This window comes from Vulpes vulpes, chromosome 7 (genome assembly GCF_048418805.1).
Source record: "Vulpes vulpes isolate BD-2025 chromosome 7, VulVul3, whole genome shotgun sequence".
In the NCBI taxonomy this organism is placed as follows: Eukaryota; Metazoa; Chordata; class Mammalia; order Carnivora; family Canidae; genus Vulpes; species Vulpes vulpes.
The window spans coordinates 24,413,823-24,429,011 of record NC_132786.1 but is presented as its reverse complement, the minus strand read 5'-3'; the positions used below and the strand labels follow the sequence as shown (position 1 = coordinate 24,429,011).

The following is a 15,189-nucleotide window of genomic DNA, read 5'->3' as shown; positions in this document are numbered from 1 at the left end:
AGACTCCTAGGGCCGCAGGATGCTTGTCCCCACCCCATGCTCAGCAGCAACCTTTACTCACCTCTGAGTCTCCTGACTCAGTGCTGGGCACTCTGGAAACCAGGAGATGACCAGAAAAGTGCTGTAGGAATCACCATGTCTGGCATTCACACATTTAGCTCATTCGCTCAGCAAACCTCCTCCATTCTGAGATCCAGTGGAGCCTCTGGGTGGGTAGCTGCTTCCTAGAAGAGAAGGATTGGGGTTTCCCAAATACGAGTCACACAAACAGCCCTTCCTGGAGGGGATGCTGCCCTGGGGGAGAGGAAGCAGAGAACCTTGTCCCTGTCTTGAAATTGAACTGTGGAGGCACCTGGGTGGCTCAGCAGTTGGGCATCTGCCTTCAGCTCAGGGTGTGACCCTGGGGTCCTGGGATCAAATTCCATATCAGGCTCCCCACAGGGAGCCTGATTCTCCCTCTGCCTGTGTCTCTGCCTCTCTCTGTGTGTCTCTCATGAATAAATAAAACCTGTAAAAAATAAATAAATCAATAAACTGATCTGTGGCATCCTGGAGCCCACCAGAACCCACAGTCACTTTTCAGCCTGTCGTGAAGATCAGCTGGGGGCACGAGATGGGTGGCAGCCAGAGGGAAGTGCAGCGAGGACACCCCCAGCGCCCTGCACACCCACTCAGGCCCTGCACGTGGACACACTCAGAGCCGTGCCTGGCCTTGTAATGTTGGCACCCGAGTGGGCCACCTGTTTGTTTGATTTACTAAATCCCCCTCTCTGCTCTTAGATACAGTGACCTGAAAAGAAATATCCCCAGGAGTGCCTTTGGGATTGTTTGTTTAAATTTTCATTTGGATTTAATCTTAACTGAGTCTTCAGAGAGCTGCGCGGGCTCCTACATGGAGGGACCGCGTGCACGGACCAATGAGGCAGGCTGCCCGGTTGGGAGGACCCCTCTTCAAATGAGGGGCTTCCTAATGTCACACTTGGGTGGCACACGCAGAGTGTTAGATGATTAGTTTATGGTCTAGATCATTGTATTTTTATTACACTCATAAAATCTGTGTTTCTCCTCATTTTCGTAATGGCTTCAATGAGCTTCTCCACCTTCTAAAGACACATTAAATTGTTATGTTCTGGAAGGGCCAATTTAGTGGGGCTGGCTTGACAGCCTGCAAGCTGCAAGTGAGACGCATGCTTTGAATTCTCATCTTGGCGTTGGCTTTGCACTAAGGATAAATGAAGGTGTACGGGTTTGGGCATAATTTGTATTTATTTGCGGGCTGTTTCATAAACACCAGCAACCTCCATGAAATTCCAGCACAAACAGGACACGATGCGGTGCCGAAAAGGCATCAACTATTCCTATCACATGGGTGTATAAATCAATATTCAAGGGGGAAAACATCATAGACGTGTCTCTCTTTAAAATATAATTTAAAGGGGGTTATTTAATAACGTGAACTATGAAGGAAAAGCATTTTATATTTGAGATGTGGGTTTTTTTTTTAATGACAAGATTTTAATTGGATTGTTATATCTGTCTTTAAAAGACACAGATGCTGCCCCTTAGATCCTAAGTTTACATCTAAATGCGGTTGCTTATAAACATTGCCGTGGAGTCACTATAACCTGCCACGGAAAAGCTGACTCCTCTTCAATCTATAATTTAATACGTTAATATGAGCCTGTGGGGCCACCTCAGCATGCCCTGTAGGATGAACGGTGTTGGGGGTTATGCTCCAAGTATGAGTATGCAGGGCCGCAGCCCCAGGGCCAGGAGTCAGACTGGCAAGGAGGGCCCATGGAGGCCTCGGTGGCTGCCCTGTCTACCTGTGGATACACGTCCATTAGTTCACCATGTCCGGGAGATGCTCTGCAGGGAGCTACCACAAATTATTAACTGGATTCTGTTTTCAGAAAAGGCACGGCTGTGTTGTGTGCATGTAAGTGAAACCCCAACCCTGAAACTGCTCCCTGTAGCAGGAAAGCCTTCCAGTAGGATGGCAGCCTCACAGAGCAAAACGGTTTTCCGGTCATGCAGAATCAGGACAACGACCAAAAGACGATCACATTGACCAGGTTCAGCCCGCACAGAGGCGTAGAGGGGCGGCCGTGTCCAGAGCAGTGCCCACCTGACTGCCCACCCACTGCTGGGCAAGCACCAAAGTCTGGGTTGTCTGTTTGTTGTACAGAGTTCCCTTCACCAAGGTGGGAAGCCAAGCCACAGAGTGGGGATCGTAAAAGGTCCTAAAAGGCAAGGGACGAATCCATGGTGGTGCTGGTGGTGGTTGAACATCTCATGGGATGGGGAAACTCTGGGGCCATCATATTCAGAGATGTGGGGCCCGCTGTGGAGGGAAGCTGTCTGGTGAAAGAGCTGTTTGCGCGGAGCACAGCCGGCCTGCATGGCGAGCACGGGGGCACACGTGCTGTGTGGGGACCCACCCATCACACTGTGGCCGCGGGCCTTTCTCTGTCTGCAGATGGTGTGGGAGAGTGGCTGCGTGGTCATCGTCATGCTGACCCCCCTCTCGGAGAACGGTGTCCGGCAGTGCTACCACTACTGGCCAGATGAAGGCTCCAACCTCTACCATGTCTACGAGGTACTCCCCAAATCGCCTACTTGTAGGATGGCAGAGAATAGGAGCGTCCCCTCCTGGAGCTGCCCCCGACCCTGGGAAGGCTGTAGATACCCAGACCCTCCAAACAGCTCTGGTGGAAGTAGTGTGGTCTTCATTTTTTAAATTGTATGATTCCAAATCCAGACAGAAAGAACCAAAAAAAAACCATTTACCTTCATATTACATTTATGGGGAGGCCCACTGAGCCAGGCCCCGAGTGATGGGCCATCAGTGGGTCTGTTTTAGGAAAAGCCCTGCTGCCATGTGGAGAACTCTGGGGCCCCCACCTGTGCCATGCCTCCCGCGGCGTTCAGGGCTGTGTGCCTGTAGGTCTGACCTTCGTCGAGGGTCACCCACTGGCAAGCTTACTGCTCCTGCTGGACTTTCCACCCACACCAATGATGTCCTGAGTGAGCTCGGGCAGTTCAGCCCACGCCAGCATGCATCCGTTGTTTTGCATTAAAAATTAGTCAGCATGCCAAAGTCCCTGGGTGGAAGTGTGAAGATTAATCCTAAATCACGCAGTCGTGGCTTTTAGGCTGCTGAGAACGGGCTAGACCCTGAGCAGCCTGGGTCCCCCCCGTCTGTGAGAATCCGGTGGTATCCCCTCCACCTCTAAGTGATACCACCTACAATGGGATTTCGGTTACAGTGGAAGCCACTAGGGTTTTTGTTCAATAGTGCAGCTTTTCTAGAAGGTTTATATAGCTTAGAGGTACGAAAGATGAAAGCTGATGTAGTTGTGGGTGGTAACAGTTTTCTAATAGTTTGGCTGGTGCACCAAGGTGACATTAAAAACCACAGTTATCTTTTGCTTAAAGCATGTTGGAATGGAAACAGTGGGCAGGGCCACTAAGCAGCTGCTGACCCGCAGGCCAACCTCAGGCCGTCCTCGCAGCCCTCGCCCTCCGCTCCCCCATGTGGCCCCTGTACTCAGACAATGCTTTACATTCCCGATGCCCCCCTATCCTCCTGCCCAGGTAAACCTGGTGTCTGAGCACATCTGGTGTGAGGATTTCCTCGTGAGGAGCTTCTATCTGAAGAACCTTCAAACCAATGAGACACGCACCGTGACCCAGTTCCACTTCCTGAGCTGGTATGACCAGGGAGTGCCTTCATCCGCGAGGTCCCTCCTGGATTTCCGCAGGTATGACAAACAGCACGCTTGGCAGGGTCATGCGTTTATGAGAGTGTGGGCGTCAGGTAGGAGGGAATGTGGTCTGTCACCAGACCTCCCATGTCTGAGAGGCCATTTGCTGGAAGATAACGCCCTCTGTTTGAAATTTACGTGTTGTGACTATACAGCTGATCCTTGAACAACACGGGGTTGAGACACCACCCCCCCACACACAGCTGAACAGGCATGTTTAACCTTCGACTCCCCCAGAACTTAACTACGAATAACCTACTGTCGACTGGAAGCCTTGCCAATAACATCAAAAGTCAGTGGACATGTATTTTATGTGTTCTCTGTATTATATGCTGTATTCTTACAATAAAGTGCACTGGAGGGAAAAAAACTGTGAAGAAAATCACAAGGAAGAGAAAATACATTTTCAGTGCTATCCTGTATTTGTCGAAAAAAATTCCCATGTAAGCGGACCAGTGTGGCTCAAAGCCATGCTGTTCGAGGGTCACCTGTATCCACATCATATATAGGAAAGTGGAGGGGAAGGAGAGTATACTAACGGTGCATATTAACTGCAAGATGTTTTCTGGTTGTACAGGCATTAAAATGGGGGGGGGAGTGCGCAGATACCTTAGAATTATATAAATGTGGTCATTATTTCTGATAAGATTATCTGAGCAGTAGAGTCCCAAAGTTCAAAGTTCATGCTTCGTAGCCTGATGAGGAAAAGGCAGATTCTTAGTTTGGATACTATGTGGTTGGACATGATAACGAGCCTCGGTGACCTTAGACCTCAGGGGAGAGCTGTATGGAGTTAGCGCACGACTGCAGATTTTAGTGCAGTATCAAAGCGGACAATTGAAAACATCCCACCCCTGTTCACACTAGGGTCAGCCCATCACCCCCCGCTGTCTTGGATTAAAGTGGGTTTATGGAACTGTTGAGAGGGATGCTGAGCTCCATCTTCCGGGAAGATACTGACCAGGCAAAAAAAAGGGGTGGGGGGTTAAGATGGAAGTTTGTCCGTTGGATGCGGTGATCACAGTGGTCGGCGTTGGCTGTTGCACATGGTAAAGAATGAGCAACCGCCGAGAGGGGGCAGGTGTTGGGCAGCAAGGCCTGTAGAGCCTCTCTCACGTTTGACCGATGGAAACCTGCCCCATAACAAACGCAAATACCCAAAACAAGGACGAGGAAATAGAACTCACCTTAATCCAGTATTGTGCGCAATCACAAAGTGAGGTGTGCCTGAACAGTTACCCATCCCTGAGTCTGCAGCTGTGTCGCTCGAGGGAGTGGGGGTTCAGGCTTCTCTCTGGATTTCTGGAATTTGTGTGTTAGACATTCTCAAAGTTATCGTGATACTGTTTCTTTTGCCTTTTAGTCTACTTTGAAAAGCAAAACAAATGTTTTATTTGAATAGTTTTTTGGATCATAAAGCATGTGAAAGAGCTCACGGAGAGACATGCATGAGGCATCACAGCCATGGTGCACGTTCGGTGACAACCCCCCCCCCCACCCGGCCCCAGTCCTGCTCCACCATCTCAGCCTGGAGAGGCAGAGCACGCACAATGCATCGAGTCCTGAACGCATCCCCAAACACTGACTACACAGAGCTCCCTCTCAATCCATCGCAGTGTCCTGGCTATTATATACCTTTTCTTGATACAAATTTATTTCAAAGACTCGCTATCTAAAAATCTTAACCCAGGGCATATTTCCTGAGATAGAATCTTCAAGAAACAGTCATTACTGGCAAAATGGATGCAGCTACAAAGATAGCAGTTCATCTTAACCCCTGTCTTTACGCTCATCCAGTGTGTTTGTGCATATATGCATATGGGTGGACGCCGAAACCCATATCCATATATGGATCTGAACAATACACAACCAACCCTCTGTGCTTACAACCTGTCATGAAGAAACACGGACTCCCCGAGTTCCCTTTCCCCAGAGGCTTAGGAGATAAGACTCCAAAAGGTTTTTATTAAATTGGAATTTGCAAGCCTGCTAGCACCGAGAGCCTGGCTTGCTTGCCATACTTGGCAACGCCCAGCATCCAGGCCGGCCTGCCTGCCGTGGACAACGGGCGTGAGCAGGCGCGTTCTCAGGAGCATCACACCCAGGCACAGATTGCCGCTTTGCGGTTTTCTGTGTAAAAGAGCCATCCAAAGTCCAGCAATCAGAAAGGGGCATCGGCTTCCGAAGACACTGGTCACCCTCCCCGCAGGTCTCTCCCTCCATCCCCGCCCCAAACGCTCGCTCAGCCTCCCCGTGCTCTGGCCAGTGTGTGCGTCAGGCATTGAGACGTGTAATTACACACTTCTGGAGCCCAGAGGGAGCATATTTACACTTTAAAGAGAAGCTGCTAAAGCCAAGAGATAATTAGCATCACATGTGAGGGCTTTGCTTTTACGGATTCTCTCGATCTTTCTGTCTCTCTCTCTCTCTCTCCCTCTCTCTCTCTCACTTCTTGCTGTGTGCAGCGGCACTCACAACGCTGATCCCTGTAGACATGGACAGACCCTTACTTTGCCAGCTAATGAGCGGTGGCCAGTGTCATTTTTGTGATGTTGCAGCTAGTAATATGAGCCCAGTTGCATAGTCACAAAAGTGATCATTGGAGGCTGTGACTCTGCTGCAGGGCAGTGTGGGAAGCCCCCTGTCTGAGCCTCTAACGACCTCTGACCTTTGCTTGCGGTTGGTTGCATGACGGTCCTTCTCACTCAGTGACCCGTGGGTTGGTTTGTATTACTAACCGTTCTTTCTCAGTGAATTCCTCCTGTTGAAATATATATAATATCCATTTCTCTTCATGTTTTCAACCTTTTGCTCACTGCTGATTTGTGCTAATCGCGTAAAACAAGACAGCTGTGTATTGCTCATCTCCATGAATAATCTGCATCTCTATCTGGGGTCAACCAGGTGAACGCTTTTGTTGACTATGTGATGCTTTTTCTTTTCTCTTTGTGATGGTTTCCATTGTAATAAATACCAGCACCTGATTCTTTGTGAATTAAATTCTGAACCCCGGCAGCACATGGTATTTGCACCGCGTGGGTCCTGGATGGCCTGTGGCTGTCTGCACATGGGTTGAGCCGGGGCGGGGCTGGCGTGGAGCCTCCCTGGGTCCTGCCGAGGCAGCCAGTCTCAGCGTGTTGGAGGAAATACTGTTTTAAATGTTGTGTGACGCAAGGGCAGGGAGCACAGGAGAGGAGGGTGGCTTGCAGCCAGAGATGCCAGGACTCCTTTGTGGGCCGAATCTCTTTGCCAGGAAGGTGACCCTTAATGCACTTGACCTGAAATGGGGCTGCCCGGCTGTGCACGGGCTGGTCTTTTTTTTTTATTGTGCTACTTTTGTGCTTGGCCCCATCAGCAAAAATGACCAAAATCTAGGGACTGAGCAGCGTGCGAGCAGGCACACATTGAGGTTAGCCAGTCCGGACGCGGCCTGGATGGCCAAGAGTGAATGTAACAGGATGGTGGAGGTGCTCACCTAAAGCCTTCAGCGCCTGACAGCTTTCTAGTAAAGTCTTCTGTGTGAATGTCAAAGGCCCTACAGAAATAAAGCCGCCCTTGATCTAGTCTGCCCCTGACCTTGCTGGATTCTGCACATGTACACACGCATGGCAGGTACATACAAGGCACACACAGGATGAGTGTGTGCACACACAGGCACACATAGGGTGAGCACACACATGTACGGGCACACTGCATATACACACACAGGCACATACAGGGCAAATGCACACAGGAAATAGCACATGTGCACACACAGGCACACACAGAGCGAGTGCACACGGGCACACAGTGTATGTGCACACACAGGCACACACAGGGCGAGCACACACAGAAACACAGTGCATGTACACACACAGGCACAAGGTGAGTGCACACAGGCACACAGTGCATGTGCACACACAGGGCGAGCACACGCATACACAGGCACACAGTGCATTTACACACATAAGCACACACAGGGTGAGCGTGCACAGAAACAGCACATGTGCACACACAGGCACACAGAAGGCAAGCACACAGAATAGTGCGTGTGCACACACAGGCACACACAGGGCGAGCACACATGCATAGGCACACAGTGCGTGTACACACAGGCACACACAGGGCGATAGCCCATGGGCACACACGGCCTTGGTTGAGCTGGTGGGCCTCAGGCCACCCACGTATCAGGTACATCCTAGGGGTCTGGCGTCTATGTTGTCAGACCGAAAGCTCATGTTGCCTTTACAACGTGAGTCAAGAATGCGAGTTTTAAGATTTTTTTTTCCTTAATTTTTAAGTAATCTCTACCCCAACCTGGGACTGGAACTCACAACCCCGGGATCAAGAGTCACACGCTCCAGGGACTGAGCCAGCCAGGCGCCCCAAAGAATGGGAGGTTTTAGGAGAAATTCATGGATGTATTTTCCAATCTGTTTTATTCTCCGAGGCCCCAGAACCTTTACAGCATTCTGGCACACCGTTGATTTTAGCAAATTTGCTTGTACTTCCTTCACTTTTCCCCCAAACCCCAACATCGTGGTGTACGTTGGAAGAAAGAGAAAGCTCCAACGGACATAGTGATGTGGCTGCAGGGACACAGAGCAGCTTGTTTTACCCACATTTCTGGGTCTGCTCATTTTTAAGACATTTTGGGTGGCCCGCAAGCTGCAGACGCTGCAGGAGGCAGCCAGGGATGGCCTGCCGCCCTGGGGGGCGACGGTGTGGCCCATCTTAGGGGCACTCACACCCAGGCTCCTGTCCTGCCATTTGGGAGCGTGTGGACCTCACTCTGTAGGAGAGTTGGAAACAACCAGCCGTGCTCTGGGGGCAGACGTGACGGTCCCCGCTGGGCGCCGAGGCCCACTGCCAGCTCCCTCCTCCCTGCTGCCTGCCATCCCTCTCAGCTCTGGGCCTTCGAGACCGATGACAGCATGTGCACTTCCCGCAGACCCCTCGGTGCCGAGTGGGCAAATCTCCACAGAGAAATGGGACGTGTTCTTGTGTCTGGTGCAAGGACAAAGATTTTTTTCTGCACCGTCATTCTAGTTTTGAATTTTGCTTCATGTCATACATGGTAGAAATCAACATGGAGCATTTTAGAACACAGCCCTTGCACACGTTTTTTTTTTTCCATTTACTTTTTTCAATTCAGAAATATCTTACCAAAAATTTTCATGTACTTTGCAAACATGTTTACTGGTGTCACTGGCTTTAAAAATTTTGGGGAAAAAGAAACCATTTTGGAGCTTATCCAGTGAATTTTAAATCAGTGCTTTGTTTTGATTTGGAGCTTGTTTACAAAATAATCTATGCTTATTGTTAATTTTCATAAATTCTGGTCTAAAATCTGCATAACAGAGTTGTTTGTAAACATATGCAGATTTATACAAAGGAAGGACTTGTCTCTGTGGCTTCTCCACAATTCAGAGCTCCGACCAAAAGAAAGGATCAAACAGACCTTTAAGATGCAGTTTTGAGACCAGAGAGTCATATTACATTCCAGTAGGATGTCTCAAATGTAAGAAATTTTGAGCATAAATTGCAACACTTAGCAATTGTAGCAAAGCATCTAGATACTCATGTCACCACCCAACAGCCCAGCCGAGCAAGTGGAGCAGCAGCCCAGGAACAGCAGCCTAGGGTAGAGGGGTGGGGGGGAGGCTGGTGATGGAGGCCCCGGGTTCTCGCCTGGAAAATGAAAGGGAAATTGTGAAAATGTCAGAAATGTTTTTAAAGCTCTGTTTAATACTTTATTTTTTTTTTGTTTAATACTTTAATATCGAAAAAGAAAAATAAATCTCTGAAAATGTGTGTGTAATTTTGATTTGCTTTGTCAAAACAGGCTATTATTACAAAACAATGTGAAAGATACAATCTATTTGTTTTGGCTTAGGAGTTATTTTGCAAGACGTAAGACAAGGAAGACAAGGGTCGTGGTGCATGACTGTGATTTCTGTCTCTTTCTGTTTCAGAAAAGTAAACAAGTGCTACAGGGGCCGCTCTTGTCCAATAATTGTTCACTGCAGGCAAGTACGACTTTTACATGGATTCACCAGTGTTCGCTACCTCAGAAGGAGCCACAGTTAAATATGCACGTCGAGCTTTCTCACTGCTTCATAAATGCACCTTCCTGGCACTTCTGAGGGAAAGCAAGGACACAGATGGGGTGTTGGCGGCAGTTTGGCCACATGCCGTGTACGTGCCGCATGCATGCTGCAGGCTGGGCCTGCACAACCTGCCTGGCCAGACACCACGTGGGTACTGCCCACAGGGTACTGCCCTTGGCTGCCCAGCGCTCCGGTCCACCCACCGAGTGCCTGCTCGGGCCTCCTGCTGCCCCCGCACAGAGCCCTGAGACGGTAGTGCTGACAAGTGGCGCAGTGGCAGCCACGAGCTGGCTCAGCTGAGGTGTAGAGCCCAGATGCCGAGACACGCTTGGGGCCCATTAGCCACAGGGATGCCCCCAGGTGGTGCGTGAGCCTGGCCTCTGGGTACAATCTGGGGGCTCCTCAGGCATGTTGCACCCACACCCATAAGCAGAGGTCTGCTCATAACTCCCTGTCCAGGTGCCCCCTTCCCCCGGGGATCACCCCCACCGCACTTCACACCCACTGTGCTTGGGTGGAGAGCCACACTCTGTGCTGTGGGACAGTTGTGCATATGTTCCTTCCTGCTGAGATAGAAAGGAAATCTGTCTCCAAGGATCAGACACCAGGGCCTGTGCATCAGGGTGTGCGGCATGGAACTATATCTGTGGAGGGGGTGTGTGTGTCGGTGTCTGTAACTGCAGGTGTGTGTATCTATCAGGTGTGTATGTGAGTATGTGTGGGGGTGTAACTGTGTGTCTGTTGGGTGTGTGTCCATATGTCTGTCAGTGTGTGTCCGTGTGTGTGTCTGGTGGGTGTGTGTCCATGTGTGTCCATTTGTGTGTGTCTGTGTGTATGTCCATGTGCTGGGGCATGTGGCATGTCTCTTTGTGTGTCTGTGTGTGTCCGTGTGCAATGGTGTGTGTGTCATGTCCCTGCCTGTGTCCGTGTGTGTGTGTCCATGTGCTGGGGCATGTGGTGTGTGCCCATATGTGTCCATGTGAGAGTCCATGTGCTGGGGTATGTGGCGTGTGTCCGTGTGTGTGTCCATGTGTCTGTGTGTGTCTGTGTATGTGTGTCCGTGTGCCATATCCCTGTGTGTATCTCTGTGTGTCCGTGTGTGTGTGTCCATGTGCTGGGGCATTTGTCTGTGCCAAATGCTCTGTGCCAAGGACCCAAGCAGGCTGCGGGCCCTGGGAGAGTGGAGGACCCAGCCTAGGGCACAGGTGTCCCTGTGGCCATGGCGGTCGCTGGGTGTGTGTTGGCATCACAGCGGCCATAGAGGCGGGTGGCGGGGACAGGGTGGCAAGCGGGCTATGCACAGGGACCTACAGGTTGGGCCTGTCCCGGGAGCTCCTACAGCCACTGCTCCAAGGGCCCTGTAAAGCCTGTGAGCCTCTGCCCAGTGTCCGGGTGCTGCTCATGTCCTTCCCCACCCTGACATGGCGCCCCTCCAGCTCAGGAGCTGCACCAATTGTATCCCCAGCTCCCAGCGACTCACAGCCTGGTGGCAGGCACACTCCCACGGGACATGTTCTCACATGGGGCACGCTCCTCCACGGGGCACACTCTGCCACAGGGCACACTCCCCCACGGGGCACACTCCCCCACGGGGCACGCTCTCACGGGGCATGCTCTCACACAGGCCACATGCTCTCACACGCCTCACTAAACATAGCCTTCCCAGAAAGGAGGCTCCCTGCCCTCTGCCCAGGGACCCCGCAGTCACAGCTGCGATGACCTCGTACCCCACCAATGCAAAGCCTGGACACAGACATAGCCAGACTCATCCTTTCTTTATTCTGATGAAATTTGCCAAAGAGGGAGAGAACGGGAGACCAGAGCAAATCGACATGGTCACCATAGCTAATCCACACTGCTGCTGCTGCTGCTGCTGCTGCTGCTGGGTCCCCTCCCCTCCTCCGCCTCCTCCTCCTCCTCTCCCTCTCCTCCCCTTCCTCTTCTCCCTCCCCTCCTCTTCCCCTTCCTCCTTCCCTCCCCCTCCCATCCTGTGATCCTTCCTCACCCCACACTCTCTTTCTCTCAAAACTACACCTTCCTCTCCCCTCATGAGCCCCACTTAAACACAGAGGGCCACATACTGTCGCTGGCTTTGGTGGGCGTAGGGTTCGTGTGGTGGATGGTGTTCTCACCTCTCCTCTTCCATTGGCAGTGATGGCGCAGGCAGGAGTGGCACATACGTCCTGATCGACATGGTTCTCAACAAGATGGCCAAAGGTGAGGGGCAGAGCGTGGCTGCTTTGTTGCAGCTGAGCTGGGATGGCGTTGCTGTGGCAACCTGGGTGGGGGGGGCGATCCTCTCGGCCTTGGAGGAAATTAGCCCACTGTTGTCCCCTTCCTGGGTCACGTGAGCACTATTTGCAGTGAGCAGGGTATTTCCGAGGCTGCTCCTCTGCTGCCCGTGTGGCGCTTGGGCCAAGCGCACGGTAAGTGCTAGCTGAGTCCCCGCTGCATCCATAGGGCTCACATCGCAGTCAAGGCGAAGACGGCCTTCGGATCTTTAGGTGCTGTGGCATCAGGCGTTTGGTAGGAGCCTTCCCTGTTACTAAGGCTGTGTCTGCACACCTGGCACGGCCTTATCTCCCTGAATGGCCTGGTAAAGCCCTGAACAGCCTGGTAAAGCACACTTGCACCTACGCAGCCTCTGCACAAATAGGCCTTCCCTGCTGCGCACGGCACTCTGGCACTTGCATGGACACATCCTAATGAGAAGACAGGGTGCACGTCCAGCAGCAGTGCACACAGGGCTGGCCTGGGAGCTTCTCCTGGGGCAGAGTCTCACGCTCTGGCCCTTCTGCTTCCATGGAGGTGTGGATGCTGGGCTAATCCAGCCTCTCAATTGTGGTCCCTGGACCAAAGCTGTGAGGTGTCTCTTTAGAGACAGGGAGCATGCTCCACGGTCACATTCGGGGAAAAACTCATATTTTGGACAGTCACACGCAAATTACCATGGCAACCAAGGAATCCCACAGCACTTCTAAGCCTCTCCGAGAAAACTGCTTCTCCCCAGTGCACGTCAGCATCCCATGGGACTTGCACGGACATCCAGCCGAGGTAGGCACGCCTTCCATCTCTCTCACCCACAAACATGACGTTCTCTCCACCTACACATGCACGTACACACGCACACACATACAAACACACGCCGCTGCACGTCCTCACAGACAGGCCCCTGCCTTCCAGAATACCCATCCTTCATCCTGTGCCCAGAAGCAGATGCTGATTATAGAAATGAGATTCAGTACATTTTCGCACAGCTGTTGGCGACTCTCAAGCATTTTCCTTACTGCCCTTTTTTCTGGTTGAAAAGAAGGAGAAAAGTAGGACACATCTCTAGACTGAGGATTTGCATGCTTGAAGATACAAGCTTAGCCCACCACTTTATGCCTGAGGACCAGCACCCTTGACCTACCTAACGCCACCCAAGCAGCCACTGGAGGACCAGGACCAGACCAGCTGTGCAGCCCACACCCTGCTTTGTGTGTGCAGCCGCCCAGGCTGGCCGCTGGGGACAGCAAGACATTGGCTCTGCACCATCAAATCTTATTTTAAGCACCCTAAATTAGCTGAGTGCTGGCAACACGCAAACAAAGAAACCAAAGCAGAAAGACGAATGATCTGATAACTGTTTTCAGTGACGTACTTTGATTTTAGATCATAACACAACCCTGACCTTTTTAATTACAAGTTTCCTGTCCATTTAATACCTCTGTGTCTGTGTCAAATGGCATCTTTTCCTTGGCAAATTTCCAATTATTGGGAGTTTGGAGCTCTCACAGGAATTTGTATTTCTCCCCCTATACCTGCCGGCCCTTCTGCCTGTTGCACATGTAATCTTTCCCTTCTGTTAAACCAAAATTCCTTCCGAAGGACACAGACCGCCATTCGTCTTTAAGACGACCCCTGTGTTGATGACCAGCAATGTGACACAATAAACCCCGGGTATGCATTTGCATCAGAATGGAACCGGCTCCCCCGCTGGCAGCGGGGTGGACACCGCTGCTTTCTCAGTTCTGTGGGGGTCACTTTGGTGTCCTGGATTTTCAGAGGTGCAGGCCGGCTTCACAAGAAGCAGCCGTGCAGAAGAATGTTCTGGCCCGAAGAGCTAGCTGGGGGCGGGGCTGACTTCATTGTCCGAGCCCTAGCCTGCCATTTACTGGCTCCACTGTCACATGGAATGTCAGATTCCACTTCGGGTGTGGGCAGCGTCCAACAATGGAGCGCAGCCGTGTGGAACCAGCCCCAGAAGGCAGGCTCCAGGCTGTAGCTGAGATGGGTCACCCCCATCCTGTTCTTGACCTGCTCCCCTCTGCCCGGGGGGGTGTGCAGTGTGAAATCCTCTGACCTAGGGCCTGGGCCGGTCTCAGGAGAGATCAAAGGGCAGGCGGCCCCTCGCCGGCTGAGGTGGGTCTTTCCCAGGCCGACACACTGCGCCACTGCCCAGGGTTTTGTTCTGGCGCCGCAGACCCCTCGTTCATCAAATGATCAAAGGCCCAAAGTCTGGGCTCGAAACCTTTCTTCCCATTTCCTTTTCTTAGAAGGAATGAATTGCATGAGGACCAAAGAATGCCTTTCCAAAGCTCTCCTGCACGGACTGCACGGCCGCCGAGCCTCCAGCCTTGCCCGAGATCGCTCACTGGGCCAGCTGCTGCCACAGACGCAAACCCCACTCATTCACACAGGCTCTTGGGGATTAAGGCCTGCATCCTATTTAGAGGCCTCTGAGAGTGAGCGAGGCGTAATCCGGGCTCTTTCTCCGCTGTCTAGTTTATTAGCAAGCAGACAACAATGCAGTCGGAAATCAAAGCCCACGGGCTCATGCTCTCTGCCCAATCCATAAAACCCTCCTGCACATTTCTTCCGTTGCCATGAGTGCATTTCGCACTCACAGTTGATATTTTCATGGGCACCGTTTCCGGGAGTGTGCTCGTATGCTCCTCTCTCATGGGAGAACGTGGCTCAAGTGTAGCCGTGATGCTTCTGCAGCCAAGACGTTTTCCAGAGTTGTGCCTTGGAAATCTGTGTCCGTGACATCTCCTCGGCCAGGTTTTTTTTTTTTTCTTTTCGTCGCAATTTTTTAAAGGAATGGTAGTGGGTGGGAAGTCGTGTGTGCTGGTTCGCAGGCGGCCGCAGCTAGTTGGCCATGTCACTGTCAAGAGGGCCACTACAGAAACCCGCCCCCAAGCCTCAGCTGTGGGGCACTGAGGCACTCGCAGCCTGAGGCACTCGTGGCCTCCCCCCCTTGGCTGGTATTCAGGAAGGCCCCGAGTGTGCTCACAGAGGCCTGTTCCTTTGTCTGTCAAGGGCCTTGGGCCTGGGGGCCTCACAGTACA

The 15,189-nt window shown here is 51.8% G+C and overlaps 1 protein-coding gene across 16 annotated transcripts in view; it reads left to right on the top strand.

Moving 5' to 3' along the window:
* PTPRN2 (protein tyrosine phosphatase receptor type N2) overlaps positions 1 to 15,189 on the top strand; it is a 724,029-nt gene that overhangs the window by 690,117 nt on the left and 18,723 nt on the right. For all 16 annotated transcript variants that reach the window (XM_072763267.1, XM_072763274.1, XM_072763268.1 and 13 more), the window contains 4 exons: positions 2,480 to 2,599; positions 3,598 to 3,764; positions 9,722 to 9,775; positions 12,009 to 12,073. In XM_072763267.1, the coding sequence (XP_072619368.1) occupies positions 2,480 to 2,599; positions 3,598 to 3,764; positions 9,722 to 9,775; positions 12,009 to 12,073 (406 nt within the window). The remainder of the gene's footprint in view (positions 1 to 2,479; positions 2,600 to 3,597; positions 3,765 to 9,721; positions 9,776 to 12,008; positions 12,074 to 15,189) is intronic.